This window comes from Alexandromys fortis, unplaced genomic scaffold, assembly GCF_014885135.2.
Source record: "Alexandromys fortis isolate MF-2015 unplaced genomic scaffold, M_Fortis_MF-2015_v1.1 scaffold_18, whole genome shotgun sequence".
NCBI classification, from domain to species: domain Eukaryota; kingdom Metazoa; phylum Chordata; class Mammalia; order Rodentia; family Cricetidae; genus Alexandromys; species Alexandromys fortis.
In genome coordinates this window covers 15,512,922-15,532,104 of record NW_026067897.1, presented here as the reverse complement: position 1 = coordinate 15,532,104, position 19,183 = coordinate 15,512,922, and the positions used below count along the sequence as shown (strand labels likewise).

At 40.7% G+C, this 19,183-nt stretch overlaps 1 protein-coding gene across 2 annotated transcripts in view; it reads right to left on the bottom strand.

Moving 5' to 3' along the window:
* Tmem245 (transmembrane protein 245) overlaps positions 1-19,183 on the bottom strand; it is a 75,162-nt gene that overhangs the window by 26,619 nt on the left and 29,360 nt on the right. The window contains exons 7-12 of one of the 2 annotated variants that reach the window (XM_050164913.1): positions 15,044-15,148; positions 10,663-10,745; positions 9,195-9,285; positions 7,405-7,503; positions 5,492-5,623; positions 4,329-4,364 (exon numbers count right to left, since the gene is read on the bottom strand). In XM_050164913.1, coding sequence (XP_050020870.1) covers positions 4,329-4,364; positions 5,492-5,623; positions 7,405-7,503; positions 9,195-9,285; positions 10,663-10,745; positions 15,044-15,148 — 546 coding nt within the window. The remainder of the gene's footprint in view (positions 1-4,328; positions 4,365-5,491; positions 5,624-7,404; positions 7,504-9,194; positions 9,286-10,662; positions 10,746-15,043; positions 15,149-19,183) is intronic. The other variant, XM_050164923.1, reaches the window with a different exon arrangement.

Genomic DNA, 19,183 nt, shown 5'->3' with positions numbered 1-19,183 from the left:
AAAACTCCTTACAAAAAAATCTTGAAAATGCTTCGTTATGCCTACAAAAATATGCACGATTAACTGTTTGACTTTGTGGGATAAAGAATGAATGAACAAAGCCACTGATTCTAAGAAACAATGTCTGTATTTGTAATTTGGCAAGCATTCTTTTGGGAGCCTCAGTCACTCTGGAATTTTTAATCAAAAAAATTTACATAGTTTCTGAGTCATAGAAATAGAAAACATCCTCCTGTAATTTTTAAAAAATTAAATGAATATAGCAATTGTAGAACGGCAGTCTCCACCAACAACCCAGTAACCTTTTTATTTGAAAGGGGATCAACTAAAGCCAGAGAGGACAGTTCTGGGGTGTTAACTCAATCATCAAAGGAGAATTTTAGTTTAATCATCAGGGTTGGAAAGGAGGGTATCAGTAAAGGCAGGATCAGTAAGAAAGCCCACAAACTCAGAAAAATGCAACAGATTTGTAGAAGCAAAAGTGCATCCCAACTCAAAAATGGCAAACATGAGCCAGGGCCAGCATGAATTTAATCAACGGGCAACATAACCAAAAAGATGCCTAGAACCGAGTTCCTGGCCATGAAGTGTAAGCCCAGAGGAGACTCACAAGCAGTTAAGCAACTTGGTCACAGAAGGCAATTAGAATTAACACGGAGCCTGGCTCAGCAGCCTCCTGCTTTGCTGCCTCCCTCCACTGTCATCCAATCAACCTTGGCCTCTTATATGGCTTCTCAGGTACTTCTGAGCTCACCTGCTATGGAACCCAAGAAGCAGAAAAACAGAATACTGTAGGGATGCAGGGGTCAAAATAAGAGAATATCTCTGTGGTGGTTTGAAAGAAAATGGCCCCCACCGGAAGTGGCACTATTAGAAGGTGTGGCTTTGGTAAAGAGGGTATGCCCTTGTTGGAGAAAGTGTGTCATTATGAGGGTGGGCTTTGAGGTCTCCTTTGCTCAAGCTACGCTCAGTATGATACACAGCTCACCTCCTGTTGCCTATGGATCAAGATGTAGAACTCCCAGCTACTTCTCCAGCACCATCTCTGTCTGCACCATGTCCTGCCATGATGATAATGGACTAAACCTTTGAAATTGTAAGGCAGTTCCAATGAAATGTTTTCTTTTATAAGAGTTGCCATGGTCGGAGACTGGAGAGATTACTAGTGGTTAAGAGCACTGAGTGTTCTTCCAGAGAACCTGGATCAAATTCCCAGCACACACATGGCAGCTCACAACTGTCTGTAACTCCAAGATCTGACACCCTCACACATACATGTAAGCAAAAACACCAATGCACATAAAACAAATAAATTTAAAAAAATAAAAGATTTCATATAAATGTATTTTTTTAAAAAAAAAAAAAGAGTTGCTGTGGCCATGGTGTCACTTCATAGCAATAGAAATCCTACCTGAACAACCTCTCTCCTGCAAAAATGCAGTTATTTCCCTGTCAGTCTAGAAGCCCAGAGATATGGGCTACATGAGCTCCACTGACCTTCTCCGGTTCATCTTCTAGGAAGAGAATTGCACCAGGAGGCCTCAATATACCATCTCAGCTCTGCCATTGTTCTTTTAAGCACAAAAGCAATAAAGGCAAGCTGTAATATGCCTCTTTTCATTAGTTTAGTTGACAATACAACATGAGGTCATATTCTAAAGTAGTGATAAAGAATTTAAAATCTAGTTGGAGGACATGGAGAAATGGCTCAGTGATTAAGACCACTGCAAGCAGGGCAGTGGTAGCACACACCTTTAATGCCAGCACTTGAGAGGCAGAAGTAGGCAGATCTCTAAGTTCTAGGCCAATCTGGTCTACAAAGTGAGTTCTAGGACAGCCAGAGCTCTTACACAGAGAAACACTGTCTAAAACCAAACAAACAACAAATCAAACAAAAAAAAAAAAACACCATTGACCCAGATTCGGTTCAAAGCACCCACATGGTGGCTCATAACCATCTGTAACTCCGGTTCCAAAGGATCTGATGTCTTCTCCTGACTTCCACAGACACTGCATACATACAGGCAGGGAAAACACTCACACATACACTAAAAATAAATATACTTTTAAAATTCCATTCATTCAGAAAGACTGAGCACCACAACTGAAAACAGTAAAATATACTCAAGTACCAAATAAGGGTGAAAACAATGACCTAGGAGGATCTGAATGTAGAGGAACCTCCATGTGTTCTGAAACACTCTAGGGGGAACTGAGGAACGTGTGTAGAGTAAACCTTTGATCCTAGCACTCTAGAGGCATAGGTGGACAGATCTCTTTGATCAAGAAGCCAGCAAGGGCTACAAAGGAGACCATGCTTCAAAAAAATCAAAACAAAACCAAACAAAGCAAAGGATAAAACAAAGATAGAAAAGTGTGAAATGAGACCCAGAGCTTTCCTGAGGTGGAAACCTGTTCTGGAAGATCACAGCATGCTACCCAACTTGCTGGCCCCTGAGGCAGAGAAAAGAAAAACTGGATGCAATGTTAACCGCTTTACTGTCACTGAATCTGTTACTAGGACAAGAGCAATTTCATCAGCTCCCCAGGAACTCGAGGATAATAAATTGGAAAATATTTATAAAACATCTGGGTGGCACTTGTCATAAACTAGGGATCCCAGGGAGACGGCTCAGTGGATCCCCAGAACCCAAGTAAAAGCTGCCAGAAGAGATGGACTCTGAGGAAACGGTCAGCTCTGAGAAAAGGCACGGCTGTGAGTGAGTGAGTGGGGACTGGGCACGGCAGCCTTCTCACTGGACAGCAGGTCTATGAGACATGCAAAAGACGTGCTACCAGGTGGACCCGTCCTCCAAAATGCAGCAGCAATAAAGAGCAACAGTGAGAGCTTCCGCTGAACACAACATCTGAACTCCCCCTTTTAAAAAATAAATTCATACTTTTAGGAATTTGAATAGGCTATTTTTAAAAGCTCTTTCGTTCTGGAGAGAGAGGTGGGTATACCTCAAGAATGTGATTTATAATATTGTTCAATAAACTTTCAGTATTTTGAAAGTATACAGTTATGAACAAACCAATATCCTGAATAACCAATGTATAGTACCAAATCATACAAGGGTAAAAGAAACATCTTTAACCGAAATTGGCCAATGGACTTTGATAAGCCAGAATATAAAAAGATTACTACCAGCTTCACAGTTCAAGCTGCATAGACCTTTTAAAAACAGCCTGTGCTGATTCTGGATAGTATCTGGAAAGACTGTCCACAACTACAAGCTGGAAAAGCTGCTTTTTCTCATCTATCTGTACAAGACCTTCCAAAGCAAGGGGGAGTGGGGTGTTCAGCTCACGATCTCGCTGGTGAGTTTCCCTCTGCCCTACTGTGTGAGAATGGATGTTTTTTCCATGAATTGGCCAAAATTAGCATATTCCAATAGACTAAATATAGAGCAAAGATGAACTCCAGACATAAAATTGGTTTGTGCAAGCTAAGAGGCCTTAAGTAACTCTTCTACAGACAGTTTTCTATAGGTAACTTCCTAATATTTTTCACCTTGGATAATAGCATTGTGTATGTGTGTACATTTGTGTGTAGGACACGTGTGCTTATGTACGCATGAAAATGGAAGCCAGAGGCCAACAGCAGGTGTCCTCCTTAATCACTCTACTTCCTTGTTTTGAGATGGGGTCTCTTACTGCACCTGAGTGCACGGACTCACACAGACTGGCTGTCCAGCACAGTCCAGGATCTGCCCGCCCCGGCATCCCACTCCACCTCCAGCCAGCACTGAAGTTAAAGAAGTGTGCTTCCACCTCTGACGCACTTCCGTGGGTGTGGAGGATTGGAAGTCATGTCCTCATGCTTGGACAGCAAACACCTTAACTAAGACATTTCCTCAGACCCAGAAAATAGTATTTGTAACACACTAAAGTATTCTTCATGTTATAATGAAAATTATTTAATAAATAAATATGCACTTTGAAGTCCAGTACTAAATCCTTTGAGAACCACTGGGCTAGTAGAAGCAGAGGGAAGGGGTTATCAAAACAGAATAGCTGGGCACGCTGTCAAGTGCCTAAAATTTGAAGAACTTTGGAGACTAAGGCAGGAGGTCTGCTTGAAGCCATGAGTTGAGGGACAGTGTGGGGAACATAGTAAGTCCCCATTACTTAATTGAGTAAATTATTAATTAAAACATAAAAACTAAAGACGTCAATTTTTCAGATTTCACTCCAGATTGTGAAGCACCTCAGGCAAGTGAGAGAAAAGGCAGCGGTGAGCGCAGGGAGGTGGCTGAGTGAGCTGTGAGAAACCCAAGACAAGTGTCAGAAAGACTGAAGGGTTTGTAAGAAAGACACATCGTTACCTTCATCTTCCATATTTGGAAGCCAAAAGATAATATCTAAAATGGCAAAACAAGAAAGAGCAACATAAACATCAGTCTAGCAATCCAGAGGAAAACACCAGAGAAGACTGCCCTGCAGCAGGCAGTAGTCCCGGGTCCAGCGTGTGGAAACACAGGAGGTCCTGCCTCCAGCTATGTCAGATTGCTTCGCTCAGCTGAAATTCCTTAAAACTTAGTACTGTGGCCTCAACTCATTTTAATTTGATGAAGTCACACATATATTCACAAGAAAAATCTTCTCTGTGAAAAGTCACATGCCAAGATACCCGACAAAATCGGCTCTGGGAAAAGAAGGGAGGTAATCAGCACTCAGCAATGTGTAAGGGTGCAAGATGGATGAAGCACGGTGAGAGCTGGGAAGCCAACAGTCTAAGCCTTGACAGTCTGTGATGGTCTGAACAGGAACAACCCCCACAGAGTCATGTATTTGAATGCTTGGCCCATAAGGCTCGGCACTATTAGGAGATGCGGCTTTGTTGGAATAGGTGTGGCCTTTTTGAAAGAAGTGTGTCACTGTGGAAGTGGGCTTTGAGGTTTTATATGCTCAAGTGTGGCACACAGTGTTCATTCTGCTGCCTGTAATTCAAGATGTAGAACTCTCAACTCCTTCTCCAGCACCATGTCTGCCTGCACACTGCCAAGCTTCCTGTGATGACGATAATGGACTAAGTCTCTGAACTGTAAGCCACCCCAAGTAAATGTTTCCTTTATAGGAGTTGCTGTGATCATGGTATGGCTTCACAGCAATAGAAACCCTAAGACACAGTCAATCCCGCTAATGGAACTGGACCCCTAGTTTTAGATGTCAAGGGCTTTACCAACCAGAAAAACACAGGTCTATTTCTAATGGTCCAGCTATAAGAACATTCTGGTGATCCTGGGGGACGAGGACACCCATCTAAGACCCCAAGTTCATGTGCTCCCCAATTCAGCATCTCTTTGGTATTCTCACCAGGCCTGGGGAGCCAGACTTGAGGACTGCAGCTTCTGGGTGGCTTCCCAGTTTAAAGTTCTCAAAGCCTGTACATTTCTCAGCATTCCAGACAGAGCAGACTGATACAAGAAAAGTCAGAATTACAGCTTTTCTTCCCAAGTTCAGTTCAACAATAACTACTATGTCTTACCGAAAGAAATGTTTCAATGTTCTCATGAACGAAGGAGGCAATGTCTTGCCAGTCCAGAATGTCTCCCAGCCAGCTGTTCTGACGATTAACATGCATCTTGTGCCCTTTGTGCCTTCCAGAGTGTGTCACGTTCTGTGGAACAAAGCCAGTGACATGCCAGATCTTAATGCATCCAAAAGATTAATGTCTCTTTTGTTTGATACCTGCTTATACACACTTCAGCAAGTACTCACCTAAGAAAATCCTTACAAATTTAAGCTATTAAGTAAGGGTTCACCAAAAGACTGGGAGTGCAGGATTTCTGCATTCACATTCTAGCTACTGTGTCTAGCATGATATACATGGTTCCCTCCTGGTTTTGAACTTACAATACTCCTCCGTGTGCACAGCACCCAAAGAGTTCACATATATCTTCTTCATTTCCTTTTGCACCTCCACCTTTTCTTAGTTTCCTACCTTCATCTTTTTCTCCTTTCTCAATCATCTACACAAGGTAAAGCGGAGAGAGAAGAGACTATTTCAGAGAATCAAACATGGGGGGGGGTCGTCAAATTTGTCTGTCTCTCTGTCTGAAAGAAATTTACACAGGCAGGAAACACTGAACTTGAAAGGAAAATGAATAAACAAAATGAGGTTAAGAACGAGAAGCAAGCTCTCAATATTTCGTGTTCCCACCTTGAATGCGACTCTCACATTGTAAGAGCATGAAAGAGAACCCGCCACTCTCCCATGTACAGATCTGTGCTCAAGAATCCAGCACTCCAACAACAATGGGGCTCAAGTAGGGGGACAAGAAAAGCTACATGCTAAGAAGCTCCAGAGTGACCACAGGAAACTAGTAAGATCTTCCTAATTGCTTAGCTCCTCCGATAGAATCAAAGAGAAAATACTTCATCTCGTACACCACTATTAGCTTTAACACTCAGTCTTCGCCACCAAGGTGATACTCGTCCCTCCTCTCCTCTCAGGGCAAGACTCACTGCGAAACACATCACTAAGCAAGAAGCTGGAACCTAGCTACCCTCCTCTCACACGTTCTTCTTGTGAAAAACAGTACTTCTGCCCCACTATTCCTAGAACACTGCCCTGAGCAGCCCACCAGACCTGGCATACACAGAACTGCTTCCCAAGTCATTGCTAAGCTTAGTGGTAGCTGTACTTGTTCTACCATAAACCTAAAGAAAGAGTACCTAAAGCTGGCTGGAAATGAGCTCTAAAGTTTAGATCCATTTCTGTCTCCTCAAAGAAAAAGGCTTCCACTGTCTAGAATTCACCTGCCCCTAACAGGAGCCACTAGCCACACAGAGCTACCAAAATGTGGCTCACACTAAATCTGAGCTGTGCTGCTGGTGTAAAGTGCACACTATAGAGTTCAAAGACTTAGCTGTTTTAGGCATATAAAATATCGAATTTGTTTTTATTAGGTATATACTGAAATGGCAGTGGGAACACTGAATTAAATGAAATATATTATTAAAATTCTCATCTCTTTTTAGTCATTTAATATTCTTGTCTGTGTTTAGTTATTTAATGCAGTTACTAGACAGATTAGTGTCACACATGTGGCTTGCAGAAGCTTGGGGTGCAGCTAAGTGGCAGATCTTGTGCTTATTAACACATAAGACCCCGGGTTCAATCCCCATCACCAGAAGTACATAAACAGATGTGGCTTGCATTACACCTGCCCTGTCCCGAGATACTGCAGAGGAGGAGTTATGTTATGAGCAAAAGATGGAAGGCTTATACCCCAGAGAGACTAACCACCAATGGAAGCTGACAAAGGCTTAAGTTCTCACTGCCGGAAAGTTAAAGTAAAGGATATTCCAAATTTAATAAAATTCCATTTTCAATTAGTCTATACAGCAAAACGATGTTATTAGTTACTGTGGAAACTCTTCGCTAAAAGAACTCACCTTCACAAACCAAGAGTGATACAGTCTGTCCCACAGTTCTAGAACTTGCTTCTCAATCACAGCTGTATTGTTCACCTTATCTCCTAGAATTTTGTGAAGCTAGGAAAAAAAACAGGTATAATCTGATTAATATTTTAAGTAACAATTCAGTATGATTGATACATACATGCTGAGTCTTTATTTGTCCTAAATCTTAAAAATCTTTAGTCATATTATAATATTTTCTAAAAGATGCCTCCGTGCTCTAATGAATTCTCCATCTTCTTTCTCATCCTCCCACTTCTCCTCCTTTTAGGTCGCAGGGTATAAGGGAACAATGCAAATGCTTAATGACCTATTTGACCTTACCTACCCAGAGGAAAACCTTTTCCCTGCAAGCCTACAGCTCATCTGTAATGTTTACATCTTGCATTACTCTTGTATGATTAAGGGTTACTGTACAACTCTTACAGAAAACTTAGGACCTTACACACAAGCACAAATCTTTATGAGTTAGCTGAGACAGGCCAGGACTGGAAGGACATGCGTCTGTGAACTTGAACGGAACAGTACAGCTTACAGACACTGTAGAATTTCATCCTATTTCCTTATTAGAACCATGTTAACAGATCCAAGAAAACATCAGTAGGATATCATTTGTCTAGCATGTGCAGAACATTTGGTTTAATCCTTAGCATAGGCAAAAAAAAAAATTTTTTTTCAAAGACTATTTTATTTTTGTATGTGTATGTAGTGGGCAGGGATAAGAACAAATGCACACATAGGTATGGAAACCAAAGGTGGATACCAGGCATCCCCCTCAGTCACTCTCCTTTTAGAGAGTCTCAATAAACCTGGAGTCACCAGTTTAAACTAAACAGGCTTGTCAGTAAGGCCAGAGATCCTCCTGCCTCTATCTTCCAGCACTGAGATTACACAGCTCACTGCCACGTGTGTGTACACTGGTTTCTTCTTTTGTTCTTTTGTTTTGGAGACTGGGTCTCTCTTATTCGTAGTCTAGGCTGGCCTCCAACGCAGAGATACACCTGCTTCTGCTTCCAGAATACCAGGATTAAAGGTGTGGATTGGGGTTTATTTACATGGGTGCAGGGGAATCAAACTCAGGTCCTCATGCTTACACTTCAAGAACAATCTCTCTAGTCCCAAAAACTATTTTAAAAGACAAGCATTAGTTTGTAGTTTTATTTTCTTAAAACAACTAAGCTTTCCTTCTGGGTTTATTTCAAGTACCACCTAAAAGCACTTACTCTAGTTCCAGCCAGACACACAAACCGACAGAAAGAAACAAGGATTTAGAGTCAGTCACCAGTGAGGCTGTGAGGATCTGCTGAGCCTGCCCAGCCTGTTTTCTCATCAGGAAGGCAGGTAAACTAGCTCAAAGTACTACTACAGGAAGCTTAGAATGCTAAATGAACCTAGAAACTGCCAAGCACAGTAAGCAGCAGATACAGGATTCAACATGTTTGCACCAGTTCTTTTTTCCTCCACAAAGTCTTATTTAATCACTCGAGTTCTGTGATTATCCCATCCTAAAGCACAAATAAATCAGATCTATCTTGAAAGAAAGAAAGTAAACAGTCAACTTCAAGACTTTTTAGGCCACAAGCACTGTTCAGTGTGATATCCTAAGAGTTTCATTCTACTTTATGGTTCTTGTCCACCTGTAGATGCAATGCATTTCAAAAATGGAAATTGCTCCAAAGAGAATCTTTGCATATCCTCTATCAAAGGAAGAAGTTGCTCTGTAAAATTCCTGCTCACAGAAAGGAACGAGGAAGGTTCACTCCTACCTTGTGGGTTATCCATTCCCGTCCATACTGATATACATTGTTAGCTGCAGAATTAAGGGCTCTTTGGACCACTTGAGCTTCAGGAAGCCAACTGATAGAAAAGACAGAAAGAGAAAATGGAAAAAGCCCATTTTGGGTATATTTTCTAACAATGCTTTGAACTAAAGCTACCAATAACAAATTATTGATCCATCACTAACACAGAGAACATCTGATACCTAGGCCTGATGATGTCCTCACTTCCTTACCTTGTCGAATGGTAATGTATACCCTGTGTCATTATATGCTGGGCGCATGTATAACACGTTTCTGATTTTGATTTTTACAAGAGGATTACAGTTAAAGAGATTCCCATGTGTCTCAGAAGAGACTGGACTTTGAAACAAGTTTGAGACTTGGGGACTTTTAAAGTTGAACTGAATGTATATTTTGCATTAGGATGTGGCTATAAGCCTCTTTATAAGAGTTGCCATGGTCATGGTGTCTCTTCATAGCAACAGAAACCCTAACTAAGACACCTGCCTAGTCAAACAGGGGACATGAATCTAGAGCACTGAGATATTCAACATCTGACAAGATTCTCAAAGTGTGGGTCATGGACAACTAGTACCCAACCTGCTTGGGAACTTGTTAGAGAGGAAAATGCCTGAGCCCAATCCCAGATCTACTGGAAAAAAATTGTGTACCCTAAGAAGTCCTACAGGTGTCTGAGACCCACAAGTCTAAGGAAGTGTAAAACTAAGGAAGAATCCAGAAAGTAAGAGGGTAAACTAATATTTTTCCATCTTTTATCCACTGATATTTTGATATGGAGTCTCTTCACAAAGCTCCAGCCACACTAAGAACTGCAAGGTTTCCATATACTAGATACTGGTATCCACAAGTTTAATAGCTCTGGCTCCAATTATCCATAATTCACACGGAAAGACCAAAGCAATAGTATCTATGTGCTTATTTTTCTAAGGCTCAAATATGATGCGTGCTACCAAGCTGGCTCATGGAAAAGAATCAGCGCACTATTACAGTTAACAGCTTCAATTCTTAGCAGCTTCATGGATGTGTATGTATAAGATGATCATACCGAGAAGCTGATTGCTGCTAATAGCCACAAAAGTTAAGATGTCTAGAAAACGTTTTTTCATAAGGAGAAAAAAAATAAACAGAAAATGTCAGGCATGGGGATATGTGCCTGCAATTTTGTTATTTGGGAGTTTGAGGAAAGAGTGTCTGAGTGTTAGGTCAGTTAGGTCTGTCTGACCTTCAGAGTAACAGGAGAAACTGTTCCTAATCTTAAGCCTATGTAAGCCTACTCTTAAACCGACTCCCTACACTATTCTAGTTTATCAAAGCTTTGGCAAACCGTATCTCTTCTTTTCCAGTGTAGCTACATCAATGAACACTGTTCTGCGCATCCAGACACTGAAACTAGGTCACCCAAGGGTATCCTTTTTCAAAACAGTAGTCTTACTTTGCCCACTCTGGGTGATTTGCTAGAGTTTCATTAATCAGATTGCTTGTGACTTCAATCATATGTACACTTTCTTGATGTACCTGTAATATAAGTAAAAAGAGAAAAAAAATCAGTAAGTAATAAACCTGATTTAAAATATCTTTATCTACTCTGATAAGATGAAATAATTATATATCTTGGTTTTATGAATTTAGACGTGGTACTTACAAGTTGTTATACATAATGTCCTATGATATACACTGAAAGATATGCATATATACCTTCCCTGTTTTCAAGAAGCTCAACAATCTGCCTTAAAAAAAAAAACCTCAAATACTAAACTCATAGACATAATAAACAAAGCATCTATTCACACGTATATACATAAGTACAGATTATGTGCATGCTTATGTGTTTTCATATGCAATACCAAAACTGTGAACTATACAGTAACTGTGCATGGCAAGATACACAGATAAGAAAACCACCGCTATCGTCTGTGTAGTTCTGCATATAGAAAAGCCATTGGGAACAAAAACTGAACTTGCCTTGTTGTGATGGTTTGAATAACAATGGCCCCATAGGTTCATACGTTCAAATGCTCAGTCATCAGGGAGAGAACTACTTGGAAGGATTAGGTGTGGCCTTGTTAGAAGTGTGTCACTGTGTGTGGGCTTTGGGGTTTTAAAAACCTACACCAGATTTAGGCTGTCTTCCTGCTACCTGTGGAATAGGATGTAGCTCTCAGCTACCCAGCACCATGTCTGCCCGCATGCTGCCATGCTCCCCGCCATGATGAAAAAGGACTAATCCTCTGAAACTGTAATCAAGCCCCAATTAAGTGCTTTCCTCTGAAAGAGTTGCTTTGATCCTGTTCTGTCTTCACAGCAATAGAATGACGACTAAGATACTTGCCCAATAACTAACAAAATGAGGGGGATAAAGATAGGATACACCAAGTTTTCTTTGCCACTTTAGTTCACCTAAACTATAGACTTTTTAGGAGTTGTAGTTTCTATTTAACAGATCTAAAACCTAAATCTTTAATCAATATAACTTACTTCAAGCTAATACTGACTTACACCCACTTGAAGTAACTGCTCATCAACTCAGCTCCATTTCCCCAGCCCTTTCTTCGTGCTGTGGTATACCACTACACATAACATACACGAATAGCTCATCTTTATAGCAAAAGGTCTAGAACAATGTCCCACAGGTTTTCTTTACATTGTTACAGTCTTTAAACAAACTAAAAGAACACAGAAAAACAAGAAACTTTTCCATATGCCCGTGTATTTTCCTACTCCCGCCTACGGAACCAAGGGATCTATGCTGTCCTTCTCTTCGGAAGTCATCTTTCACTCTGTGTCTGTCTTAGAGATGAGGTCTCCCTGAGGCTCCGGCTGGTGACAGCTGTGCTCCTTACACTGTAGCTTTCCTTACAGTTCACATCTGCCACCAATGGATTCTCTGTTGAATTTATCTGGAAATGGTTCTCTTTTGCCTTTATTTTTTATGAAAGGGAAGAGAATCAGGTGGGAACTGAAGCCAGTGTCTTGGGCACACTGACCACGTGCTAGGCAACACGGCCATTCTTCAGCTCCTTAACCTTTAAAGAACAGTTTCACTAAACAAAAAATTCTTGGTTGTCAGGCTTATTGTTCTACACCTTTAACTCCATCACTTTGTTTTTTGGTATGACTTCTCAGTAAGAAAACTTTTTAGCAATTGTTTTGTTCCCTGGTGTGTGATGTGGCTACTTCCTTCAAGAGTTTCTTTTTATCTCTGGCTTTGAACAGCTTCACTAGGATGACTGTGTCTGTTCATTCTGAGGTTTGTTGAAATCTTTTGAACAAGTTGCTCTGTATCTATCACGAGATGTTTTCAATCATTTTTTCTTCTAATAGTTGTTTGAACTTTTTTGCCTTCCTCTTCCCAGCTCTTACATGCCAGCTGCATGCTACCAGCATGTTTGCTTGCCCCTTTGAGCTCTGGTCACCTCTAGCTAGACTTCACCATAATTTCACAGCTACAACTGGCATCATTTTCTGGAGAGATGTGAGCAAACACTGAAACACTCCAGACAGAACACTGACAACAAACAGAAGAAAGTACTCCACTCAAGCCTAGCTCAGTTAACCTGCAAGTTTAATTCGAATTGCTCATGGACATGTAGGTGAGGTGTTACCTACAAGAGAATGGGCGACTATACAGGTAACTTTAGCACCAAAGGGAAAAGTCACACCCCCGACTCAGTCACTAACATCTTAAATATTCTCAGGGAGAAGAGTCCCCGCACCTTTGGACAGCTGCATTGTAAGCCTGGTAGTTGTTCTGATTTCAGAACAGTAATGGCCATGCCATGCCTGAAGGATGACATTCCAGAACAGACACCAAGAACACAGGCAGCAAGAACAAAGCAGACGAATGAGGATGCACCAGACATGCAGAGAACAACTCCTTCCGAAAAAGCCGCAAAGTTTTGCAGCAGAATAGTTCCAAGTCAACACAACTCGAGGAATTACCTGGTCGTTCATTTTGCCAATGGCTTTAAGTGGCATTGATAAGAACTTGATACTGTTTTATTCTTGTTTTTGGTAGAGAGGAGATCACAAAACAGTTTCAGTCTACTGTTGTCCCGAGGATATAGTGCCAAGGGCAAAACCAAAAGGATTTTCTGACACAGTAGATGTGTGCTCAAAACTGAAAGTACACTGAAGACTGACCCTGCAGCTCTTCAGTGAGTTAGAAGAATGGAGTTGTTACTTACTGGAACAGAAAGGCTATGAGAAAAACAGCTTCTGATGTGGCATTTGAGGTACCTGTTAGACACTCGAGTGAATACTATCTTGGTATTCCAGAAAACAATAGACTTTTATCAAAAGAAGATAAGCCATATATCTAATAAACCTCCCTTAAAAGTTCAGTCCAGTTAAATCATAGACAAGAAAGAAATGGTTCAATATCCATGAATGAAGCTGAGGGAAGCAAAAACTCCCTGCAGCACAGAATAAAGAAAGAAAAGAACTTGACAGATGGGCAGGATTGAGATGGGAAGAAACAGAGAACAAAAGGACAGAAAGTGAAACAGCCAACAGAGGAAAGATCTCTCTGCCTAGCACTAGAGGACTGCAGCGAAAACATGACAAAAACACAGGAAGGGCTCTTGTCTATACATGTACATGAAATGACAACACGTGACTGCTGCCTAAAGAGCAGACAGGAGCAGCACACATGCCGGAAGAGACGGAAGTTAGCAGAGTGGGCTGTCGGGGGCAAAAGTAAATAAACCACAATGGGCCTGACTGAAGAAGAGAATTTCTGGGTGGAGACAGCCCACAGCAAGCACAATGCAATACTTCAGCAAACTGCTGCCATTAGATCATCTACTGGTGACAGTTACTAACGAGTCTGTGTGGACTGTTAGATACCCATGATTTCAGGTACGCTTCACAATCTTCTGAAAACAGAACACCAAAATCTGGAAGTGGAGTCAAGTAGATTCAGATAATAAAGATAAAAATTCACTGAAAGAGTGGGAGAAACTGCCCTCAGCACAGCACAGCACAGCATTGTGAAGATAAAATGCAGCTGTGTTCTGGGGATGCCTTTCTCCATGAGAAAGGAAACAATCGGAAATAGGAAACACAACGTAAGCTGGAAGAATCTAAAAAGCAAAAACATAAAGACCCTATGTGAGCTGCCATGTGTTCCTAGTGAGACCTCCCTCCTCCCCATAAGGGAAGTTAAATGGCCTCAGCCTTCTGAGGGTCTCCTATGGGTGTGACTTAAGGACAATAATGGCCATGCCATGGCCAGATGATAGCATTTCAAAATAGACAACAAAAGTACAGGCAGCAAGGACAAAAACAGGCGCGTGGACCTGCAGCAGACTTAAGTGCTCCACAGGAAGACCAGGGGCAGAGCTGAGGCAGAGATCCTGAAGGCAGGTGCAGCAGCACAGCTGTACATGGAGGCACTCAGAAGACCGAGGCAGGAGTTGGAGGCTGGTGTCTGCAGTGCCGGCAGAAGGCACCCAGAACCCCAGGAGAGAAGGAAGGAGGGAACACTGCACTAACTAGCTTAGGATCATGATACTAGTTCAGAAACCACCTATGTTTAAGGCGGCCAAGAGGATGGGAAGAATTATTTTCAGGATTCTTTTTTCTGAAGGTTTGATGACTAAATAAAATGTGTGCAAAGGAGTTTTAGAAGAAAATCATACTAGGCAGACCCGCAGCAAAGTTATTAATGAATAAAATGGAAATACTTTAGTGAGTAGAGGTACTTCTGACAAGTCAAATAACATTTTCCATTCGCTTCTGCTAGCTTCTTCTACATATGCAACTCTAGAAACAAAGCCTTTGTTACAACAAGGTAGCCAGGTGGTGTACTTTACCTTTGCAGTCAGGAGAAGGGCTAAAAGAAGGGTTCCTATTACTAGCAAGAATATGATGAAAATGCTAATAATTTTATCTAACATCTTCTCCAACCAGATGATCATCTGCATGGAAATGAAAAAGAAAAATTACTTATCTTCAAAGTACCATTTAATAAACACTTATATATACTAAATATCACAAATACCAGATATTCAGCATTGCAAAGCAAACTAAACCATAATGATTAAAGCAGTAAAAGCTATAAGCAGATTAACTTTAGAAAATTAACTAATAGCATTAATTGGTGCTGTTATGTGGCAAGTTCATTGTCATAGCTTTGAGAAGGCAGTCAACCAGAACATTATCTACATGCACCCCTGAATTCTCACTGTGCTACATCCACAGTTCAATCTCTAATTGTGAGACCTGGTGAATACATTCTAAACCAAATGATGACAGTCTTGTCTCATGAAGCTGTTTTATCACTTAACCAACACAAGTGGCTTTAGAGAAAGCACGTGCTCCTTGTGATGGCCATCTCTTAAATAGGAGACAAGACAGAGAGCAATTAATTCTAAATGCATTTTGCTTTCATTGCATCAGAGTGATAAATACAGTGATTGCTGATGCATGTAATGTTAAGGCAATAATAAATAGCAAATTCAGAGTAATGGTTCCCAGGTACCAGGTTTTGGGAGGTAGATGCAGTTCTAATGAGATGGACAGTAGATGAATAGTTTTTTTGGGTTTTAATTTGTTTTGTTTTTGTAAATGAATGTGCTATGAAGGCTTTTAGATTTTTTATTTACTGAGGATGTGCACACAGGTGTCAGGGAGTGAGTATGGCAACAGGAGGACAATGTTTAACAACAGGTTCTCTCCTTCCATCGTGTGGCTTTTACAGACTGAACTCGGGTCACTACACTTGGTGGAAGATGGCTTTACCTGCTGAACCATATTGCCAGCCCCAGGACTTTTAGATTTTAGATATTTCACAATAAAATGCTTTTTAAAGTCCTGCTATTCCACTAGAAGTTTTTATTCTATTGAAAGCATAAGTTTTATGACACAATTCTAATTCAATATAGTAGCTGTTCTTTGACTAATAATTAAAATTATGTTCTTCTTAAAATGTTATTTGATATTCTATCTTCGCTAGAACTTCTTCACCTTTTACATCTTTAACACGTTTTGTGTACAGAATATGCAATGACAGACTTGTACACTTCCTACCATGCAAAGCCACCATTTAAAATTCAAAGTCAGACTTGATTAGACCAGTACTGCTAATGTGCCACGCTGCAGCCTTCACCCCAAACATGAGCTGTAATACTGCTGTTTTTCCTAATTTAAATTGAAACTATGCTCTCTACACAGTGAGCAACATTTTCTTTTTTAAAAAACCACCGCAACTTCTACATTTATTTCTTCAAAAGCTGAACCCTTCATACGTCTTCCATGAAGAACAGCGCCTTCGTTTAGTGCCATAGTGAACTCAGACACAAAACGTTAATCTATGATGTTGACACTCAGCTCCAAACACAAGTTAAGCTTCAGTGCATGCTACCAAAGCATCAGAGACAATGCAGAAATTAAAACAAAGGACAAGTTTCTAAGGTATGGAAGGTCAGGTAAGCTTTAAAACCAATGAACTGAGACGTTTGCTATAAGGAAGTAGCTGGACTCTAGTTCCTGAGGCAGCTCCCCAAGGAAAGGGCTGCCTCATTCCTTTCTACAGCCCCCAAACCCAGGAAACCAGAAGTATAGGTTGTATAAGAAACACAAAGTGATTCAGAGTTACTACCAGATTTGTTTCCATGAAAAAGTTTCTGAAAGTAGTATCGGAAGCGCCCTTAAAAGCACATTCTTAAATTAAAATAATCTACTGAGAAAGCACGGAGCCCTAACCTCCTATCAGGTATCAGTAGCATACAAACCACAGGATTCCACAAATACGCCCACCAATTACAAAAATCAGACTTCATAGTTTCAAGCTAGAGTACATCTTCATGGCTCCAACTCTGTCAGAAATTAGTACAAAGTACTTGCTTAAGACTTTGGAGACTCTTGTTCTTTCCAACCTGCCACACACTGAAAGGTTCTTTGCAGAGGACCCTGTTCAGTTCCCAGCACCAACATGGCAGCTCAACTGTCTTCAACTCCACTTCCAGAGGATGTGATGCTCTCTTCTGGCTCCCAGAGCACCAGGCATACATGTATACATACGTATACACAGTGCAATACACACATACATATGTACGTACATATGTAATGGGTAAAACACTCATACACATTTCAAACAAGCAATCAGGACAGAGGAAAAGAAGCAACTGCTGAGCGCATGAGTGAACAAGAGCAAAGAGAAAGACAGAGGAAGACTAAGTCTCTATGCGAATGCTAGGTGCTTTCTTTCCCAGGAGCTGATCTTCCCCATGCTCACAGAGAACAAAGCCAAACAAACTGTGACCCATTACTGCTGGGCTGTGGAACACACATGGTCTCTATGAATTGCTCCAGTCTTCTAGGCAATGACCAATTAGTAACCTTTAAGGTTTTGTTTTTAAAAGAAGAGGAACCATTTTAAAATGGTGTGCTAAATATTTCAGATATGGAAAGATGCATTTTAAAAACTTACTTACACTAGTCCTACTCTAAAACTTCTAACACAACTGGCTTTATCAAGTTAAGAAATATCATAAGCATGGTAGCACATGCCTTTAATCCCAGCACTCAGGAGGCAAAGAAAGGTGGATCTCTGTAAGTTTGAGGCCAGCCTGGTCCATAGAGAAAATTCCAGGACAGCCAAGACTGTTACACAGAGAAACCCTGTCTCGAAAAACAGAAGAAAATAATAAAAACAAAAACAAATATCCTTGTGCCTTTCTGTAGAACACACACAGACATGTGGACTGCATCCCAACTACACACCGATGCTTTGAACACACTACACAAAATGAAAGACAGCAGTTACTTGCTCCCTTAGGAATCTTAAAACTAACTATGTTTTTCAGCTATATATTAGGTTTATAATTGGGTTTCTAACTCATTTAGTCCATTGAGGGTCGATCAAATAAAACAATGAATTTAATTCTTCTTTCTACCTTATCTTGAGGAAAATTCATTTCAATACACACCAACTAGGGAAACATACATAATCACTTTATTTTGATTAAAGATCAATAATAAAATAATAAAATGTGTGTTATACTCTCTCTATATATTCTAACTAGATATCTAGATATAGATAGATAGATAGATAGATAGATAGATAGATAGATAGACAGACAGACAGACAGACAGATAGGATTATACTCACCTCCTGACACAACCTAAGCTTATAGGAAATGAGGGAATAGACAACCATGTAGCTATAGAATGAAGTATATAATATATTTTACACATCGCTTACTTGCAATCCAGTTTAAAAACTTTAGGTATTGTCAAGTCTCCCCATTTCTCCACTTCAATGGGGTTGGGGAAGCAAATTCTAATCTCCATATTTAAAAGTCCAGATATTTGGCTCTAGTAGTGTATGACAGCTTGCCATGCTCAAGGTTTGAATTTGACCCACAGCACCACAAAAACAAATACTGAATAAGTTAATAAATATGAGTAAGTAAACAAAAAGCGAAAAGACGTGACTTTGGTGTAATTCCCCATCTTTAAGGTCTATTACAGTATTTTTACTGAACCTAACTAAGTCTTGTGTTTAAACAGAAAGTACATAAATGATGCCACCTCTTGCAAACTGGTCCTAAGGATTGAAAGCTAGTCAAACACTGCTCTGCCATGACTAAATGTCAGAGGCACAGCATTCCTCATAAGTAGGCCAGCACTAGGAATTTGTATGAAATGTGCCTACCACAGTGCCATACCAAAGCATAGAGAGCAGTTCCAACAGACAACTTCAGGACTAATGAAACACAAAGCTAGATGTTAGAGGCCATGGCTACAGGATTCTTAAATATAAAAAAAAAAAAAAGAAAGAAAGAAAAAGAGGAAAGGAAGGAAGGAGGGAGGGAAAGAGGGNNGGGAGGGAGGGAGGGAGGGAGGGAGGGAGGGAGGGAGGGAGGCGGGCGGGCAGGCAGGCAGGAAGGAGAGGAAAATCTCTTTCTGGGATACTGGATTCACAATTTTTGTCACCTTGACACAAGCTA